General features: G+C 44.6%; 2 protein-coding genes across 3 annotated transcripts in view; one reads left to right on the top strand and one right to left on the bottom strand.

Moving 5' to 3' along the window:
• Positions 1-21,458, top strand: part of OTOL1 (otolin 1) — a 44,887-nt gene that overhangs the window by 12,019 nt on the left and 11,410 nt on the right. The window lies entirely within an intron of this gene.
• On the bottom strand, positions 1,272-11,500 carry SPTSSB (serine palmitoyltransferase small subunit B). 2 transcript variants are annotated; one of them, XM_065844978.2, is made up of 2 exons: positions 11,426-11,500; positions 1,272-2,097 (listed from the first exon to the last, which is right to left on the bottom strand). In XM_065844978.2, the coding sequence occupies exon 2, from the start codon at positions 2,064-2,066 to the stop codon at positions 1,824-1,826; it is 243 nt and encodes an 80-aa protein (XP_065701050.1). In that variant the 5' UTR covers positions 2,067-2,097; positions 11,426-11,500; the 3' UTR covers positions 1,272-1,823. The 2 variants fall into 2 exon arrangements, with proteins under 2 accessions (XP_065701050.1, XP_071668839.1); XM_071812738.1 differs by lacking the exon at positions 11,426-11,500 and adding an exon at positions 11,336-11,394.

Genomic DNA, 21,458 nt, shown 5'->3' with positions numbered 1-21,458 from the left:
TGTTGCTGTTTTCCTCCATCTTCCGAGCACCTCTCGCAAAGCTCAACAAAGATAACAGGAATAATAAGGAAGAGAAATGCTTTACAGGAATCCCACCGTGAGAGCTCCGGGGAAATTCACTCTTCCTGAAAGCAAAACCCATTTACTGGGTCTGTTTGCTTTAAATAGCAATATTACATTGGGGTGTGTTTTCCTTGAGACACGAGACCCAGCCTTTGCAAACCACTAAGAAAATGTTTTTCCTCATACTCCGAAAAGCAGGTCAGTTGCGTTTGATGCCATTGGGAACAAATAACCTTTTTGAGAAATTAAAAAATTAAGATGTCATTAGAAACAGGATTGATGGAGATGCCACGGCGTTTACATCATCACATTCTCTAATTAAAAAGTACAATCTTTTGAGGATAGCATAGTGGGGAGTATTTTGGGTTCAAGCACCAACTTGCTAGGTAAATACTTCCATTTTTTCACCTCCAGCATTTGGGTTGTTACTTTTATTTGGTACCTCATATTTGCAGGTTAACGCCTGGGATTAAACGGATAGGACAGCTCAGCCTGCGATCCCATTTGAGCCTAAACCACTCAGTTGTGCCACCAGCACACAGGTATTTGTTGCCTTAATTTATGAACAAATAGGAAATAGAGGACGAGCTGAGTCTTGCACTGAAATGTTATTTCTGAAGAATAAAATTTATTTTTTTTCCCAAAAAAAACCTGCATACACATGTTCAGATCTGTCCAACCTTCAAAACATGTCTTAGTTTTCAAACAAACCTTGTTCTTTTAAGCATGCAGGACCCCGCTGCAGCTTGATAAAGAAATTAAGAGGCTTTTTTTAATTCTACAACTGTGCAAACATCATTTGGAAGCTATTTACATTTTGCACCTCTCACTTCTAGTAACAGTAGCATCAGCTGTTAGACACACGCACTGTGTAGCCACGAGTTACGATTTGCCATTGACATTTGATTTGGGTGTAGAGTGAAAACCAAACAAACCTTCCATTGCTCAAGAAACTCCCCACAGGCAACTATAATAAACCTCATTTTTTCTTTATACGGCGGATATCTTTAAGCTACTAAAATATCACTTCCACTCTGATTTTTGGATCATCTTCCTCTGGTGCAGACCTGGACTTGGTGAATGGGAGCAGAAAGAAAAGATGTCTTGGTGCTCTGAGAGTTCTGTGTGTTCTGTAAGCTGCCTATAGTATGTTTTTTTCACTATCTTACACCATCTAAACTCAGATGCAGCAACTTCGACGCAGAAAGTTGGATTCAAGTTCAATACTCTTATTAATTCCTCTTCCAGTTTCCTCTCCTATTCATTAAAATCAGAAGCCAATAACCAGCCAGCTGTGAATACTCAAATCATTCTTTATTATACTCATCTAACCTGGGTCAAAGAAGACATGGCATATTTTGCCACTGCACCCTCTTGTCATAACTTCTTTGTGTATAATGAACGTGGAACCCCTTCTCACAGCCATCAGAAGTGGTTTTGCTGCTTCAAACATGCCAGTGTGATTAAATCAGGTTGCTAAAAGTGAGAACTGCTTGACTATTAGGTAAACGTGGCATCCCAGGTGATGTGTTTCATTATCACACAGCAAAAGCTGGCCTGTGTTTCATTGAACGGGGACTGCGCAGCCAGTAGTCACTGTGTTATTCTGGTTTTCAGCTCTGGTTATTAAGCAAGCCATGGTCTGTAGGAGAAAATGGTATTTTCATAACGGCAAAACTGCTGCAGAATAAATACGCAAAACTGAAGAAGACACCACATGTCACAAGTTGCGAGAGCTGCTGATTGCCACTCGGGCGAGTTCAGTTCATGATGGAAACGGTGCTTTCGGGCTGGCCCCCGAAGATCTGCGAGAAGAACTCCAGAGCCAGGCGGACGTGGATGGGGACGAAGACGTAAGCCGTGTACACCACCATAGCAACAACAGTGACGGTGATGGTGTGGAACATGGACTGCTCCCAGGGCTCCAGCACATAGCTGCAGGTGATCAGCAGGTACTGGTAGTACAGCCAGTAAATATAGTCCTTCACGCGCTTAATATCCATCTTCAGCTTGCAGGGGTTTTGAGAAGGCGACCTGTAACGATAGACAAGTCTGGATTACAGCTGCAGTGGAGAGGGAGAACCTGGAACTGATAAATCACGCGGTGACCATCGTCTCAAGTTTGACACCACGTGTAATTGTTACATAGAGGAAAGTTCGAACAGAAATAACACATCGGTGCCATCGCCAGCCTCTGGAAAACAACCCTGAGCTGCAGCAACTGCTACTTGCAGTTATTGAAACTCTATCACTTGGGCGCTCTCAGTTCCTATGTTCTCATTATGAGCGTGTTTTGCTATTCATTCTGCGGCAGGAATTAAAACTCCATTAGCTGCCAAAGGCACAGGGTTCGTGTGGAAGTCAGGGAGATACGCATTTAAATGGGAAGGCGTTGGGCTGGCTTCCATAAACGTGCTTTGCAGACTCGTATGCTCTGGAATAAAGATGAGATTAAAATAACTGCTCTGTAAAAACTCCTCTGCTTACTTCTGATAATAATTTTTATTATTCTGCGATTTTTGGAAAGAAACGACAAGCTATGAAAGGGAGGGAAAAAGTAATCTCAAATAGCATAAGAAGTTTTTTCAGCTCATTCCAAAGAAATAGGATACATTACAGATTAAGAGTATTTAATGGAAGTTACAAGTCTAGGAAATATTTTCCTCTCACCTAATATCTTTATGCATTCATTGTTCCCGTCTCCACACAGAAAGGAGGGAGGCTGAGCAGGTATTAACTAGGAAATGGGTTTTGCCTTCTACTGCTTTTTGTTAAAATTGCCTTTCAGTATTTAAAATAATCTTTAAATCCGGGCCAAAACCATCTACTTAGAGAAAATACAGAGACAGAATGATAAGCAAATGTACAAGGTTTCATAAGGGGACTCCTGTATTTTGAGGGTTGAGTTTAAAGACACAGATGCCGACCAGGTCAGCTCACAGTAAAAGGGAATACTGGAGGTTTTAGTCCTGCTGGAAAACCCTCCAATATATCATTTTGTTCTATGCTTCTGTTGCCTAAAATACCAGGAACAGAGAATTTGGACAAGTCACGTCCCTCCAGTCTTGTGCTTGCACTGAGTTTTGGGCAACAGAAATTTTCTGTCCCTTGAGGCAACAAATACTCAACTACCACTGGAAAATTTGCAACCTGTGATTAAAGTAATGATGGGCCACTGGTATAGGCCAAATATATTACAATATTTATTTAGTGGTGTGTCGTATATTCTGATGATACGTGGGTATTTACTGAAGGCAAGAGAGATTATCCATGAAAAGGAGCCCTGGTTTGTTTTGTAACAGCTTTACTTTGGTTACTGGTGTGTTAAATTTTTATCCGGTGGATGCACTGTTAAATGCACACACCCTCATGGATCATATTTCTCCATTATTCTTCCTTTAGATCACTGGTACCACCAGTCGCTAAGGTTCAACATTCCCGGATTATGCTGCAAATGGAGCATCCACCAGACTACGTCTCACCTGGAGACGCTGTCAGGTAGATTTTTACCCCTTTTTCTTTGCACAGGCAACAACTGCAGGCTCGTCCTGAGCCTGCCAGACTGTCGGGTTGAATTTGCATTCCAAGTGCCTGCCCAACGCTGTTGATAAGGGACCTGGCTATCTTTGTTCCCCCTCTTCATCCGTGTGCTGCCCCCTCTTACCCCTCAGCTTTCTCTCCAGACCTTCTCACATCTGTTCCCTAGTTGCTCCTCAACTCTCATCACCCCCATGAATGCAACCTCTTTGCTGGTAACAAGCGCAGTGAAATTGTAAACACAGGGAGGGAGACTTGTTTGCGTTAGCAGAATTTTATGTGGAAAAACCTCTGTATTTGCCCCATCACCCACCCAGCCTTTGCTTTCCCTCAGCCCCTCTTCTAGTGTCTTTTTTCCCCTCTATCTCATCTCCAAAACCAATCTGTTTCCTTCACTTCCATCTTCCCCGTATCTCCTAGACTACATCTCTTTGACCAAGAGGCCACCTATGATGCTTTTGAGGTGCAGATCACTCCCAGTTTAAATCCAGCAGTGACTGTGCTGTGAACAGCTTTACCTGCAAGCGCACAGGCTGGGGAGAAAGGCCACCACTGGTTTTTTGTGCTCCTGTGAATGGAAGATGATTCCTTTAGGACAAATTATTTTAAGGCAGAACTCAAGAGGGGCCTTGAAGTCTTGTAAATATTGCAAAGCCTGCAATAAGAATGGCCCAGCTGGCAAACTGTGACTCACTGTGAGGCAAAAGCATCTCTATTTCTACCTTCTGCAAAAAGAGCACATTTTTCAGTGAAGAGGTTAAGCCCATTCCTATACAATTGAAAGGAAAATGATAAGAACCCTCTCATACTACCTAGGATTTTGGTATTTACACAGGGGTTATACCCATGCTAGTTAAACTCAGACTTTTCTTGGGTAAATGTCTGTTAAGCCTGACTGCCATACAGGGAGACAGCAAAGCTGGAGTGCTCGCTGTGAGTGTTTAAGGCTACATGGTTATCGGGGGGGGGGTGATACAGTCATTTCAAGAGTAGAGATCCCAGGTTCATGGAGCTTTCTGCCCACAGCAACGCATACACTTGAGTATCTCAATACAGAGCTGGTGCAAGGAACAGCCAAAGACAGGAAAAAAATTCCCTAGGCTGATTTTACTGATATTAGACCAGTCTATCAGGCTGCAGACTCATCACTATCACTGACTGCATGTTGCTGTCTTGGAGGGATACATGAATAAACTATGAAGTAATTAAAATAAGGAGCAGACCTTTTGATTTATATCAAAGACCTCGTTACACTTTCTCCAGCCTGGGGATTGTGTTTCCATTCAGCTGGGTCACCAACTCCCAGCCTGTGCTGTTTCAGTTCTTCCATCACTAACCCCAACCCCACCTGTAATGGACCAGCAAGAACACAGCCCATCTTCATGCAGATGACTGATGGAGATTGAGATAAGTAAAAGAAAAGCAGTCAAATTACAGTCTTTGCCCTCACCACTAACACGCTTCCACTGCATTTAATCTACCCAGAGACTTTTCTCCGTTAGCAGGACCGTCTTGGAAATGCAGCAAACGCGCGGGGTGTCTGGGGATAATGCAATTTCAGATGCATAATTTATAAAAGGAAAATATAGGAGGGAAGGGAAAAAGAGCCATCTCAAAGTAGCTGCTTGGTCAATGAAATACAAGAATCCATTGATTTACTGTGACACAGACACCTTTTCCGAAGATTCCCCCTTTGCATTAATTCAGGGCCAGTTTCAAGCATAAGGAATGGCCCAAAGCTCCACATCCCCAGAGGCCTCAGGCAGCATCACCACTCAGGCCAATTACCTTTAGCAATAATCAAAGGGAATGGCACATCACTACACAAACCAGAAACTCTTGAGGCTAAAGTAAAAGGGGCTTGGCCTAGAGAGGCTTCCACTTATATTTTTAAGCATTGTTGGATTTTATTACATTAATGCGCAATCAGCTGGCACTCAGAGTTGAAAGGCTCCTGCATTATTAACTCATCAGTTCCCAATATTCCAGAACAGGAGATAATTTGCTGTTATGTAATTTTAACTTAGTGCTCACTTGTCTACAAATTAGTTAAGTATTCAGTTGCACTGTGCAAATGCCTCCCTGTTTAGAGGCCATGGGAATGTTAAAACCTGCTATGGATAGAATGAATAGAATTCAGCTTCTCAAGCCATTAAGCAATATTTAAATTATTTTCAGCAATTTCACCACCAAGCAAAAAAAACAAAGCAAGAAGAGAAACCTGTAAAGCAGCTTTTATTATTTTAAGTGGCAACCCGATCTTCTTGCTTGTTGATACAAGTCTCTGATTAGGGCAGCTGAAAAGATAAATCATCATAATAATAATTAAAAAAAACCCCTAGGTTTCATTTAAGAGCATGCCTAATCTCGACAATTTAGTGATTAATGACCTTAGTTCCCAGTGTTTGGAGTTGTAACCTGAAGATGCTGGTATTAGATGCTTTACTATGTCATTTCTGCTTTGAGCGACAGGGTTTTGGGGACTCTGTGGTCTGCAACCCAGCAAAATGAACCTGCTGGGTAATTCCTGGGGAAAGAAACATTCTTGCAGAGGAACTGGGATAGACGGGTTTCCAAAGAATGCTTGAAAACACCTTACACCCTCAGCAGGAGAGTTTGTTAACTCATACAGACAAAAAGGGTTTCCAACAGATATTCAGGTCTAGATAAGTTTACCTAGACCAGGGAAAAAACAAACCCTGGAGCTGGAGATAGTCCTGTAATCATCTCTGATGCTTTGAACGTCAAGTAGGGCCATGTGTTATAAACGAGGTAGGAAGGAAGAACAAGCAAACAATCCATCCATCCCAAAATGCAAATATTTAATTGGCTAAAAATTGGCCATTGGTCGGTTTTGCAAAATCCCAAGGGATTGCACACATGCTGGAGCTTAAGTAAAATTCTGCCACGGGCGCACAAGGCTTGTATTTGGTCTCTATAACATGCAAGCTCCAAATGGCAGATGTGACAATGCAAAGTGCAATAATTATTTTAAAGTTGTCCTACATGTAAATAACATCAGCTATTAGAAGAGGAATGGGTTGTCATCCCCCTTGGGTATTGAAATATATGTGCTTTCCACAGGTTATTTATCTGTAATTACTCTTATTTGAATTTTATGGTGGTAGATGGGTTTGTTCTGCTCTTACCCAGGATAGTGTGGCTTAGCAAGCAATAGGACAAGAGGAAACGGCCTCAAGTTGCACCAGGAGAGGTTTGGATTGGATATTAGGAAAAATTAGGGCTGTGGGGCATTGGAACAGGCTGCCCAGGGCAGTGGTGGAGTCACCATCCCTGGAGGGGTTTAAAAGGCGTTTAGATGAGGTTCTTAGGGACAAGGTTTAGTGCTAGAGTTAGGCTAGGTTATGGTTGGACTCCATGATCCTGATGGTCTCTTCTACCTGAAGTGATTCTATTATCCAAGACACCAATCTTGTCCTCTTCATGTAACAACTCTGGGATGAACCCACTGATTTTATGTAGACTGACATTTCTGAAAATACAAACAGAACAAAGAGATTCACATTCCCAGTCCATCACACATTTGCTTTAATATGTTTTATTCGGTAAGCACCAAGCATAGTGGATAAGGAATAAAAGACAGGTCCTGTGGACTGGTAACCAGGAAGAAATGAGGAGGAAATTCAGATGAGGCAGCAGTTAAAACTGTGCAGAGAATCCAAACACCAGCATTTCCCAGGGGTGTCTTGGTCTGTTCCTCTGTTGCATCTGTGCTGCTCAGATTCCCCACAGCCAGCATGGCCCATGGCCATGTAGTACCAGCTCAGCCTAGAAAGCTGCTAATTACCCACTGACAAGCAGAAACCCCCCTGATTACTTACATATGGATGTTTAAATGTGCCCTAAAGTTTGTTTTCACTGGGAAGTAATGCCAGAGAAAGAATGTGAACGAGAACAGCAGCAATAACGCCTGCACAGCTCCCACTGTGGACAATTATGCACCATTAAACATGTCTTTACATTTTAAGAAGAATCTCCCCCCAGTTCTGGAGTAAAAAAGCCCAGCAGCATGAGGCCATCTCTGGGTTATCTTCCTGAATCAGCACCTCATGGCGTGCTTGGCCACACATTACTGCAGCTAAAGGAATGGGAAACTCTGAGCACCAGAATGAAGTTCAGAGCTGGTAAAAATGTATTGCTGTCCATGACTCAGACATTTCGCATGGGGGTGAACATGCTTCGACTGTGCCTATGGTGGTTTTTTTAGGGAAAAAAAAGTCTTCCAGAACTGGAAAAATACTGCAGGAGTGGAAGCATTAAGGCAGAAAAGGCAATGACATTTTCAGCCATGTTTGTGCTTTCCCTTGCTCAGAAGTAGTAACTCCAGCATCTTCTGGACCTGTCAACCCTAACCCTCCTTCCTGCTGCCCTCAGTGGTAGCAGGGAGCTGCTATTTTGTTTCTTCTACATGGAAAGAGTTACATAATGCATACAAGACCTAGAGGATTAACACAGACCTTTCCCTGTTGACAAAAATACTTCCTTTCAGCTTTGATAGCTTCAATTGAGGCAGCAAAACACTGGTCGAGTGGCACTACGGGAGTGGCAGCGCCACACCTGCACAAAACCTGACCCAGACTTCCTCGTCTCCAGCTCTGAACACAAACCGAGTCCTCACGTGCGTTCTCCTTCAATAACACTGTAGTCCCAAGCATTACTTTGGCTGCATGGACGCATTTCTAATTGGAGCAAATGGATTCTTCGTCAGACTATTTCTCCACTTCGACTGCAGCACACCTGGGTGATTTCTGAAATATTATTTACTCCTTCAGTCAAGTTAATACACGGATGGAGTGTATGATGACCTACAACAATGCAGGAAGCAATTTTAAATACGCTATATAAGCTCTTGACCCTCAAGAAAGGAGAGGATGATCCCTGCACCTGCAGGGATCTCATTTGGAGAGAGGCTCCCAACCATTCAACCAAGAGCACAGCAGTTGAAAGCAGTTAATGTTGAAATGGCTTTCATGCCTTAACTACTCCCTGAAAACTGTAGGCTGCTCCTAGCAAAAAAACAAAACCCAAACAAAACCATTTTTTTCTTCAAATCATCTCCTCCTAATTTTGAAACCTGGCTGATTTATTGGTGCACCCTCCTTTCTCTGCACTCAGGCACAGAGGAAGGAGAAGGTGCAGCTTCTCTACAAGAAAAACATTCTTGAAGCAGCTCTGTCCCATTTTCTTCCAAGGCCAAATTAATTTTTCAAGGAATTCTCTGTTCTTCCTCCCTCTGAAGTTTCCTCAGTCATTTCCTTACATAACCAGCTGCTTCTTACAGTTTACGTGCAAGCTCTTTGCTTTCCAGCTCTCTCTGGGCTGGGCATGTTCTGGGTTCCAAGTCGTCCCCCTGTGACAGGAGCAGAACTGACTGTCGGTGACAAGCTGTGCCAGGGAAGATGGGTAAATGGGCAAGCTGAGATCTCAGGGCAGGCTTTCCCTGTATTTTCAATGTACACATCATTTATTAACATGGTTTTGAACAGAGCTGATTCCCAAAGAAGACCTCCAACTTGTGACTAGCGACCAGCATCAGGTTTAAATTGCAAATACTTCAAAATCGAGAGATCTTGAAGAACCGCTCCAGGAGGTATCTTAAAGGGGGTTTGGCTTTGTTTTTGGTGACAAGCTTCAGTTCCTGCAAGACTTTTCAGATTTGGGACATTGGCTAGATCCTACAAAGGCACTTAAAAGACTTCAAAGTTCAGAGGGTTGTGTAAACACATCACTCTATAAACCAAATAGCTGAGATGTTTGGGCTCTACAAAAAGATTTACTTTCAAATGTAGTTCTTACTTTGTTCAGACTTCTTTGGTTTGCTCTGAGTCATTTCTGAAGCAGCTGAACATAATAGCCGGTCTTAGGTTATATGTAATATGAGGAGGTGAATGCTGTTGTAGTTACAACAGGTATTAGTGGAAAATAGGTACTAAGCTCTTGTGCAAGTGCATCTCCTTTGAAATCTAATGAAAGGAAGCAACATTGCACCATGCCAGTTATTGGTCTAAAAAGAGAACAGAAAAACAAAGTAAGATACTTGCAACAGATACCTAAAAATGGAGATTTGTGTTTTTTGCAGAAAGTGATTTAACCCCATATATGTAATAAGGAACAACTTCCTTTGCAGGTCACTTCATCCCTATGAGCAAACGGTTTCGAACACAGAAAACTTGATATAGCAGAAGCTGAATACCCTTCAAATTGGGGGGGGCAGCAAAGCCATCCTTAATTTTCGTAAAGGAAGACACAAGAAATTCTCCTGTCAGGTAGCGGGCCAAGACAAGGCCCTTCGAAGTTGCAACACAACATGCAATGTCCCCTGAAAAGCTACAGAGTCTGCATTACGCTGTGTTTAACCGGAGTAGACAGCATGGGTGAAAAGAACGGAGAAGGTTTCCAGGTGATCTCTTGACATCTTATTTCAAGTGCTTTGCTCGTGCCCACCTACGTGCAGATGAGGCTGCAGGAGGAGAAAAAGGAGCACCCAAGCAGGACAAGGTGGGGTCCCCTCTGCAGGGGCACAGCCCAGCATCGTGTCACAGCCCAACTGCGTGGGCTGCGGTTCAGGAATACTCATCTCTGTGCCAGGGACGTGGCCAGGCTTGAGGCATGCACATACCACACAAATTAAAAGCTCAGTAAAAGCAGGATCAGCAGAAAGTATTGCAGAGCAATGGATGCTTTTTCTTATCAGTGAGCCGAGGCACCTGAGTCTTGGTGCTGTTCACTGCACCATGTGTCCTGGGTGCTTTCTGGGCACAGAGGAGATGGACCAAGTGTTCTTGTGGCCCTGAGCTGCTCCCCAGGCACCTTTCACCACATCTCCCATCTCTGCTGATGAACGACACACATGCTCCGTGCGGAGCATCCCTGCATTGCTCTGCCAAAACCGCAATATCTAGAAAACACTCCGAGGACTCGCAGAACTGCTCTCAAGACATAGTTATTTGTGCTATACTCATATTCACAAGCAAAAGATAAACAAGCATCCCAATTCCTAAAGCATTTTAAAATACACAATCCAAGAAGTACCATGATTTAGTGAAGTAGCAGCATTTATTACAGGGATTCTTCTCTATACTGTCCTGACTTTGCTTTTCCAATGAGGATGTACTCTTGCACCTGCTTCACACTGACAGGTTACTGGAAGCAACAAGCAGCTCTAAAGCCAAAATGCAGACATCTACGAACAGGGCGTATTGCCACCACAATGGTACAAGCAGCATCTTCACCCTCTCTCCTCCACCACTCCCCACCTATTTCAGCCTTTTTCCTTCTGAGTTTTTGACTTGTTTTCAGTGAATCCCTGCTAAGGCCAAACCACCTTCCTGGCAGCTGTATCAGCAGCTCCACCTGGAAACCTCTCACTGCAGGTCTGCAGCAACAAACCCGGAGAAACCTCACTGGAGGCTGTAAGTCCTTCTGCAATGGCACCAGCCACCTTGAGGAAGGTAAATCCTCGAGCTTTGCTGCTGCCACCCCTGCTCCAAGGCTTTTGCTCCAGCGTTTCTTCCCCAGCTACCGCCCGTCACGCAGGGTACGCGGCTCCGCTCGCCCAAGGGCACCGGCCCATTCATTTGGGGACACCCTGAGACGTCGCCCCCGCCGCGATGCCCTTGGCCGAGCGGAGCCGGGGCTGATCGCCGGTACCAGCACCGAGCCCTGCGGGGTCCCCGCAACCCCCGTCCGCACGGCGGCTCCGCGCTCCCCTCACCTCCACCCCGCTCCGCGGGATGCCGCGCACCGCACCGCTCCGCCGCTCCCCGACGGAGCTCTCCCCACGCCCCCGCGCTTAAATACCTACCGCCCCGCTTCGCTCCGCTCCGCGCCCCGCCGGCCGCGGCCGCGCCGGGGGCCGCTCCCCGCCGCTCCCCTACGCGCCGCTCCGCGCCGCTCCGCCCCGCCCCGCCCGCTGCCGCAGCCGCTGCGCGCCCCTGGCTGCTGCGCTCCCCTGCGCGGCGGGGGCGGGCGGAGCGAAGTCAGGCCCTGGACAGGGCGCCAAACCGGCTTTTACTTAGTGCTTTATATGATATCGATGCTTTGCAATATATAAGCTTATAGTATAATTGATAAGGTAGCGGGGGAGCAATGTGCCCTTGTGGCCAAGGTGGCCGATGGTACCCGGGGTGCGTTAGGAAAAATGTGACCAGCAGGTAGAGGGAAGTTGTTCCTCCCGCTCTGCTCTGCCCTGGTGAGGCTGCCTCTGGAGTACTGGGACCAATTCTGGGCTCCCCAGCTTAAGAAGGGCAAGGAATTACTGGAGGGACGCCAGTGGAGGGCTGTGAAGATGATGAGGTATCTGGAACATCTTTCTGATGAGGAGACACTGAGAGAGCTGGGGCTGTTCAGCTGGACAAGAGAAGCCGAGAGGGGATCTCATCAATGCTGATAAATATATCCAGGGTGGGTGTCAAGAGGATGGACCAGACTCTTTTCAGTGGTGCCCAGTGACAGGATGAGGGGCAAAGGGCGCAGACTGAAACACAGGAGGTTCCATCCGAATAGAAGGAGAAACTTCTTCACTTTGAGGTGCCAGAGCCTGAACCCTGTGTGATCTGCTCTGGTGACCCTGTGTTAGTGGGTGGGTTGGACTAGATGATCTCCAGAGGTCCCTTCAACCCCAACCAGTCTGTGGTTCTGTGGTTCTGGGGGGCTGGGTGCAGGAAGGGGTACCCGAGGGTGCCAGCAGGTGCCTTGGAAATGTTGGTGTTGGGATTCTGTGCTGGAAAAGACCATTGGACCATCCTCTGCTGGGCAAGCACATTGCGATGTTCTGCAGCGTGGCTGTGAGAAACCCGTGTTACGGGTGTGTGCAGGGGAAATGATGATAACGTATCAGATGAGGTGTTTCCAGAAAAGAGAGATATGGGTGGACAAGTACTTACAAGACTTTATCTGGAATCCTGTGACATACTATGTGATGCTGCCATGAGGCTTAAGTTTCCTTAGTTTATTCTGTCCTCATTATAAAGACTCCATGACTTGTTGTCCTGCTCGCTACCAAAGAGCTACTTGAGAAGTTAACTTTGCAGTGTAAGTGAGAAATAAAAGTAGCAGAAACTCTTTGTTCCCTGTTTCCCATCAGCAACAGGGTGCTGTGTAGAATCTCATTCCCTAAGCAAAGTAATTGCAGGGGCCTGATCTTGACAGGCTGATCCTATTTCTCTGCCTTCAAAACTGTTATATTTGCCACTAATTAAGTGATAAATGAGTGGCATTAAGAAAGGAAGGGTTTTATCTTATGTTCATTCATTAAAGATTATAGGTTTTGCTGCTGGGCTATGTCTAAGACATAGTGGCTTTTGCTTTGGGGCCAGTGTGGTAGTGCTGCTGGAGATCAGGGATCCCTGTATCGCTCCTGACGATCTCTCCAAAATCAGTTTTGCTCGTGTAGTGTCTGCACCCAAAACCTTGCACTGGCACTGTACCAAAATGAAGAGCTCATGGAAGATGAGTGGGAGCTGGGGTCACCTCCAGCGCGGTGGGACCACAGTGTCCCTGTTCTGGTGGCTTCTGAACCATGGAAGATCATAAAAGATCACAAACTGTTTCAAGGGCCAGATGTAACCACAGTTATTAAAGTTCCTCTTCTAGTATTTGAAGACATTTTAATGATGCTTTAAAAATGCTCTTTCCTCAATATCTTTAAAAGGCGCTTGGACAAACAAAGCTGCGCAGTCGGCAAAGGGGCACCCTGGATGGGACACTTTCATTCCCAGCTCATACAGTGAGAATGGTGCCTCTTCTGCTATTTTTATGGATGTTGACTGCAGAACTGATGCTTGCTTAGTCTTTGATCTTAAAAAGCACTTATGCAGAGGCTTTGTTTTAAACTTAGAGATAGTTGTGCACCTTTCCAGCTTGAAGCAGAGCTCCCATCAGCCCTGGAGCACCACAGGAGCCTGAGTTGTGTCTGTGTGTGCAGCTGAACTTGGTAAAATACCTCACGCCGGGGTGGACGGTGTTTTTGCCAATGAAATAGCAGCAGGTGACTATCACACTAGTCTCGTAAAAATACTTGCAAAAGCATTCTTGGCTATCAGAGCACTGTTAAGGTATTTTTCAAAGAGGAATTTACAAGTAACTTTCCCACAGTCGCTTTATCAGCCCGATGATCTGATGCTGTCTTGCTTCACTCAGTCTGCTGGTGGTTGCATGAGGTGCACTTGCCAATTTACACAAGACAAAGCTTCAGCGTGTATATGAATGCTTCACATTTGTCTTTTGACACACACCATCCTATTGAATGGAGGAGGATTTGCCTTACAATGAATTACAGATTTGCTGATAATCAGGTGTTATTTGCCTGCAGACAGGGCTGCAGGGTCCCTGCCAAGCCCTGCTGGTGTTTCAAGGGCTGGTGCTTCCAGAGGGAGGAACCTCACCAAGGATGGTCAGAGCTGCCTCCGGATTGAGTTCAGGTTTAGTAACTCTTGCGTGAGAAGAAGGACAGGGTTTAATCTGAAGGAGGCTGTGGTTTGATTTATCGTGCGTTGTTGCTGAGAGAGGAAAAGCTCCTTCCCCTCACCTGCTGTTTCTCCCTGAGCTGCCTGTTCCACTCAGTCTCCGCTCACCAACCCAGCAGAAGCCTGCTAGCCAGTACCTTGCAAGAAATAAAAAGCAAAGCAATGAATCAGGATCTAAAAGAAAGTAGAGTGGAAAAAGGAAAAAAATGGAAATGAAAAGTCTCATCCCTTGCGTTTACCAGCACAGCCCCTGCTGCCGGAGGCCAGTGGTGAAACAGAGACATAAACTTAACAGCAGAGTCATTTATACTGTTAAACAGGCATTCTTTATTTTATCAGTGCTGGGGAACACTGGGGATCATCCTCCGTCAGTGCTCCAGTAACTGGATGCTCTTGCATTGCTTATATTCACATAACTACTACGTATGCATTACAATTTTTGAAAATTTTGACATACACTATACTAAGAAATAATAGATGATGTTAGTTACAATTGTTTAGTTTCTTACTTACAATACATCTATTAATTATTAGTTAAATAGAAACTAAGCACTCTGTTTCTAAACTGTGTATCACTTAATCTTCTGTTTCTTGTTGTGCAGAAGGATCTAAAATTTGAGAACTATCCCCTCGTTTTGCAGGTGGCCAGAAAGCATTTATCTCGTGTCAATTGGCTATTGATGGGTATGTCTTTTATAACTTAATCACAGCATACATGAATTTGGCAGCTTCTCTTCAGTGGAGACCCTTGTCCCCTGAGCAAAGGAGCCAAAAAGCCTCCTGATACCTTAAAACCAAGCGTATACAATAAAAGATGAATAACATTGATAAGCTAGGCCTAGCTGTCACCTTCCTTCGGGTTGGGAGCTTCTCCCTCCAAACCTGCTTGAACCTCAATCTCCTCTAAGAGTCTTGTGCTTGTCATGGTAAAGTTCATACCTAAGTTGTTACTTGTATAAAGTATACAAAAATAAGGAGGTTTGTTGCCTTTTCTCCCCAGGGGTTGGTGCTGCCTTGTTTCACCACTGGGGATTTGCTTTTGTTATTCCTGGGGATTTGAGCGCTGGCTTTCGCTCCTGCAGGACACATCAGGAAGATCACCCCCTTGAGACAGGAATAAAACCACTTACCTACCATAAAGGCTAACATAACATTAAAACTATAGTCTTTGAATATTTCATGAGTCTTTAGGCTCTGTCACACCCTGCTATGAAAATCCTTGCCAATGGGCACGTTTTCTTCCCAGTGCGGGCCAGCACGTGGCTGGATTTGCTGTCCAGGTGCATTTCCGTCCCCTTTCCTTCTGCTCGCTCCTACAGTTTGCCTTTCCACACATGACCTGGATCCAACACATGGATGTTTCTTCTGCAGCAGCTGCTTTCTTGCCAGGGAGCACCATTCTGCATCCCTGCGGGTGCAGAGGTTTCTCCAGTGTCCCTACCTCTTGTCTTCTGCTGGTTGTTTCGCTCACCCATTCAGGCTTCATCCATCCTGGAAGGGAAACCACCAGACTGGGAGGCTGCTCAATAGGGACTAAGGTGACTCTTTGAGGTCAGAAAGGGGCTAACGTTCTAAAAATAAAGATCTTTATTTGTTAGCTGTCTGCATTTGTGGTACTGTCGATATTTGCATTGGGTATTTGCAAGCTTCGAACGTCAAATATTTACCAACTCATGTCAAAGTGCCACGATGATGCTTTTATTAATTCTGCTAGGTAGTCTGCACCTGTTTCTGGAGATGGCAGATCTTCTGTCTCGCACGCAACGTCTGAAATTTCACTTCCTTTCATGCAGTCTTATTTTGGAGAGGTAGATTTTAAGTGCAGGAGGGTCCTTTGCAGGCCTGGTTACCTGAACAGACCCAGGGGTGTTCCTGCAAACCTAACAAAACAAAAAGCTTAAGGTCATTTCTTTTTGCGATAGTGAGGTATCTGAATATATATGTTTTTCATGTCTTGTCTAGCTAGTCAGGCTGTCTTGATTAATGGAAACTTCCAGAGTAAGCATAATGCTTGATTCATCTGAGTTTGCAAAATATTCCTATAGAGCATCCCTGGGCTGGGATGCTGGGCAGAGATGCTGCTCTGGCTAAACCTCTGAGTATTGTCCCAATTTGCTGTAACTCTTTTCTTGTGGTAATGTCGAAAATCACAGTCCGATCTTCTGACAAAACCATGTTTAATGTCAATATGACAAATTAGAGAATAACCTTTTATCTCGGATAAAGCAATCGCCTCTGTGTGGTGTGTGTGACAACCATTCGTGGGTGGTTATCTCTCCGCTTGCTTTAGCTGAACACCCCATAGCTTCTATTTTGGGAATTAATGCAAAGGTGCCCGTAAGGCAGGATGGGCTGTGTAGGCGCTGGCTGGTGGGACAGTGGTGGCAGCAGTGGCTGATCCTGCCTCATGATGACATTTCTTGTGGATTTGGTACAAGGTAAGATCCACCGTCTGGTGTGAGAAATTATATTGCAGAGGAAACTGCTTTGACGTAGCATACAGCAAATTTGTGGTTATTTATAAGCAGCCCATCACTTGTCCTCATAAATATCAGTATGAAGTGGTATTAAGTATTAAGTAAAGTAAGTATTAAGTATTAAGTAAAGTCCAGTTGGGGTAACTCTGCCTGTACCCCAGCTAGAGGAGGGGCTGGGTGGCATTCTGGAGGCAGGTACAGCAATTAATTAGAAGGTAAAGGATTAATCAATTTGGAGTACAAGGGCTGGGCGGGATCTGTAATCCCGCATGAGTCAGATCTTCACATCACTCTGTCCCTTTGACAATATGAAATTGCTACAGCCACTTTAATGGTCTGTGTAAGCAAGTGTGTGATCTCGTGTTGTAATTGTAACCTTGTAATTGACCTATAGGAGATCTGAACATGTCCATACTCACATCCTCACTCAGATATCAGGTGCAAATATTTGTGCTTCTGGATTAAAAATAGCTTTCTCTAAGTGTTACCGGGAAATTTATTGTTTAATTGTCATACCTACTTGCTACAAAGCTGGTTCATTTGAGCAATCATAAAGACAAAACAGGAGGAGGAGTGAATGTGAGCAAATCGTGGGTTGAATGGGTTGAATGCTCACAAGTAGGTCTATTTTATTAATAGTTATTGCCGAATTCTTTCTTCTTAGCAGGGGCTCATCTACGAGATCTGGATTTGTGACAGGCAAAGCTGCTGGAAGCTTCAGCCAGGGATGTTCGTACCTCCAAGACACAGCTGCTCCTTTTCCCACATCTGCTGGGTGACTCGCACGGTTCCCAACCTCCATCCAGTGAGTCGGCAGCACCCCACGGCTGCGGTGGCGAATGCGTGGTGTGCTCCTCTAACTGCTGCCGAAGCGGCTTAGGGAAAAATTAATTTGCTGTAGGAGTGTGAAGTTTCCCTCTAGAGAAGGCGGCTGTGTTCTCTGGTGGTCTGGAAGGCAGTGCCAGCCCGTTTTATGGCTCCTCTGGGTTGCACCGGGTCGCTGGAAGACGCTTTCAGTTTCATTTTCAAAACACTCAATTGCATCCACTGTTTTGTCTTCTTTTACTTCTTTTACACTCTTACAATCCTGCATGACTACAGCCAGGCTGGCGATCAATCCTACTCATTCTGACACCAGTTTGCCATGGGAAATTCTCTTAAAATGAGCAATTTTCTATTAGCAAGGGTTTGTTGTGGTTTTTTGTTTGTGTGTTTTTCCCGTTTACTTTGACCATACACATTCTTTACTATTACTCTCAATGGAAACAAGTTTAGAAGATGCAGGTCTCACAGATAACTGAGTTTTCATGTTTTATCTATTAATCACATATACTCAGTGTACAAAGATGCCCTTTTTGTCCAGAGGCTGTTGGTAAGTTATTCTGGGAAGATGTTTGTTGTCTCCTGTTGTGCTGGTCCTGGATGGAGCAGGATGCTCAGGATGCAGAACACGATGTCTGGGGTCTGGGGGGGTGATGAAGGCCGAGGGCTGGGATCTTTGTGCTTTATCTTTGGGTGGTGCAGGCTGGAAAACCATCCTTGGCAGGGCTGTTGTAGCGCTTGGAGTGCCCCCATGTGCTGAGCCTCCGGCTTTAGCAACAGTTCTCCACAATCTCTGAAATGTGTCATCCTTCTCCATCCCACCTTCTGCCCCCTCATTCCTGTTTCTTCACAGCCAGCGTGGAAACCTCCTTCTTCGTCTTTCAGCTCTGCTTGTAAAAATATGCTACGTTTCACCACGATGTCTGGCATATGGCAAAGCTTGTCACTATTTTGGAGTCCAAACCAGATTCTGTCACCTCGTCACAAACAGCAGCTACTGCTGTGGAAATCCTTCCCACCAAGGCACTTTTGCCTTTTCAAGGTCTGCTGGGAGGGGTGGAAGGAGGTTACTCTGCTCCTGCCCTCATCAGAAGACCTAAAAAATACAAGGTATTTTATTCATCATTATAATTGAGTATTATTATACATTCCTCTGTATTATTGCTGCTGCTGGGTGAGGTGCGAAGGACACGGAGAGGTTTGTGCAGTGGTTCTCTTAAGAAAAATTAGGCTAAATGAGTGTGGGAGAAAGATGGATGGGAGATGCAAACCCCATGTGCACCTTGTTGCCTCCGCAGCTTGTCCCTGAGCACGCTAAGGTGTGAAATGAACCCGAAACCACAATTTGCTTCTCATACCACCTCTTACCTGTGCTTGAACAGAGAGCTGTATTTCTAGGATAGTTAATTTTTGCCTTTCATGGGTATTAAGTGTCTGTTCCAAAGAAATCAGTGGGAATCTTTCCTCTGATTTGAGTGTTGATGCAAAGTCCCGTGCATCTAGTTTATATGTCAGAAAAAACCATTCTCTCCCTCCACGCTGCTTTTTAACTTCGTAAATACTAAAAACTCCCAACAGGTTTTGAGTCCAACACATACACAGGCCATTTTGTTCCTAGATTTTTTGCTTCTTCTGAGGATTTTCAGATTGCAGCGTGAAATTCTTTAGAGCACTGTGACTTTAAGTGCCACAACCTTGCTTTATTACAAAGCATTTATTTGCCAGCGCAAAGAAGAATCTGGGTTAAAGGAAAATAGGTGTTTCAGTTTCCTTATTTCCAAGGGGTGTTGCAATACCTCCCAGTGTACAATGACCTGCAAGGGAGTCTGCGGCGTTGTGTGTCAATGTGGGGCCACAGAGGAGCAGGACCAGGTTCTTTGCTAAATAATATTTAAATAAAATTTTATATGAAAAAAATAAAAGAAAAATAAATAAGTAAAATTTCTGCTGTTGTAGAGATCTATAAGCCCTTTATCTCCTAACATGCTTCTTAACGTGGTAGTTTCAGGCTGACTGGATTTCACACAGTATTAAACCAGATAATGATTGCAGTGTTTATTATGGAATAATAAGCTTAGGATGGAAGCTTTTCCCAATGCAAAGCACTTTGCCTTGGACAAGCTGTGTCTGACAGTGAGACATCGCCATCTCCTGGGCAGGTGCAGCTGGAACACAGACTTTGGTTATTAATAAAACCTACAATAATTAAAAGCCTGGTAGTGTAGCTGAGGACCTGGCAAGGGCTGAGTCTGTATCCTGGTATTTTAGTTGATGCTATTCAGACGTACATCTTAATACAGACAAGGGCACAATCCGACTCAGAAATCAGAAGCGTGGCTTATTATGTCTTTGTGTACAAATGGTTGTAGTTACCAGGTTGATGTCCCTTAAATATTACAACCTCTGAGTAATTTCTTCTCCAGTTATGAGACTGGAAAAGTTTAAATGTAATGACAGTTCTGGGCCCCTCAGCTCAGGAAAGAGATTGAAGTGCTGGAGTGGGTCCAGAGAAGAGCAACAAGACTGGGGAAGGGACTTGAACACAAGCCCTATGGGGAGAGGCTGAGGGAGCTGGGCTTGTTCAGTCTGGAGAAGAGGAGGCTTAGAGGTGAGCTCAGCACTCTCTAGAACGACCTGAAGGGCAGTTCTAGCCAGGGGGGATTGGGCTCTTCTCCCAGGCAGTCAGCAATAGGACAAGGGGGCATGGGCTTCAACTCTGCCAGGGGAAATTGAGGCTGGAGATGGGAAAGCAATTCTGTGCAGAGAGAGTGGTCAGCATTGGAATGGCTGCCCAGGGAGGTGCTGGACTCACCGGCCCTGGAGGTTTTTAACCTGAGATTGGCCATGGCCCTTAGTGCCATGATCTGGTCAGTGGACTGGAGTTGGACCAAGGGTTGGACTGGATGATCTCTGAGGGCTTTTCCAACCCAGTCCATTCTGTGATTCTGTGACATTTGGGATTATTGTCATTTACTTCCGAGAGTCTGAGCCTTTTTAACACAAGGCTCACAACTGGCTTTATAAAAATGAAATCTGCAATTTTCTACAATCACAGGATTTTAAGAGCTTAAACTTTGAAAGTACTAACTATACTAAATCTCATGGCAAAACTATGGGTTTGGCAGTATTGGAGCCTGTCTTGCTTCTTGGTACTCTATTTCCCTTTTTAAAAAGATGTGTAGGCATAAGCTCTTGATTTTAATGAAATGTTGTCTTTCAGAAGGGAAAGAGGCAGGCGTATGGAGTGAGAGAGACCCTCTGTGAAATAATTAGATGAAAACTGATAATATTTGGCTTAATTCGCAGTGCTGGCTTAAAGGTTCTAAGGAAACACCACCTGCCCTCTGCAGATTAATAGGTGCTGCTGTGTTAGCAAACACCTTTGGTAAATGTTGCCTGTTCTCATAGTAAAATAGTAAAATAACTTCCTAAAACTTGTCAGCCAGCCAAGGCAATTTTATTTGTCTGTGGAACTTTATGGGAACTTTACATAGATGAGAATAATTGCACTCAATCCAAGTATGACTGCAGCTGTGAGACCAAACCTTATCTGATTCGTAAAAAAAAAAATAAAAAGAAATAACTGTGAATATTAGAATGAATTTTTAAACAATGGTCGCTCGCAATTTTTAATCGAGGTTTGAACTTGAGATATTTGGCCTCTCTGGGCCCCCAGACAGTACAGAGCTCAGATGTATTAACCCCTGTGCTCAGGGCGGTCCAAGCCTCCTGTTGTCTCCTCCAGCGCATCTTTCTCCAGGTGAGATGTTGCCACTCACCTTTCCTGTCTCCTCCTTATTTTGGCTCCATAAATGCAATTTAGCTTCTGAATTACGTCCACCAGAAGCCAGAAAGGGCCCTCGCCTCTTTAAATTGTTCAGAAAATCCAATTAGAAGTTGAGTGTTCATATGAAGTCACTCTGACAGTTCATCTCCTTGCCATCATATTGTCCAAAATGCAATTTTCTAATCCACAGTATGAGTATTTTTAAAAGGTAAATTACAGTTTACGACTATTTATAGAGGTCCCTGTGATTTCTACCAGATTATTGCACAGGCAAATATTTAGTCT

Source organism: Patagioenas fasciata, chromosome 9 (assembly GCF_037038585.1).
Source record: "Patagioenas fasciata isolate bPatFas1 chromosome 9, bPatFas1.hap1, whole genome shotgun sequence".
NCBI lineage: Eukaryota > Metazoa > Chordata > Aves > Columbiformes > Columbidae > Patagioenas > Patagioenas fasciata.
This window is presented reverse-complemented; position numbering and strand designations above follow the sequence as displayed.

What these genes read in the sequence shown, in the direction of transcription:
- SPTSSB (XM_065844978.2), bottom strand. Translation starts at nt 2,066, where the DNA reads ATGGATATTAAGCGCGTGAAGGACTATATTTACTGGCTGTACTACCAG.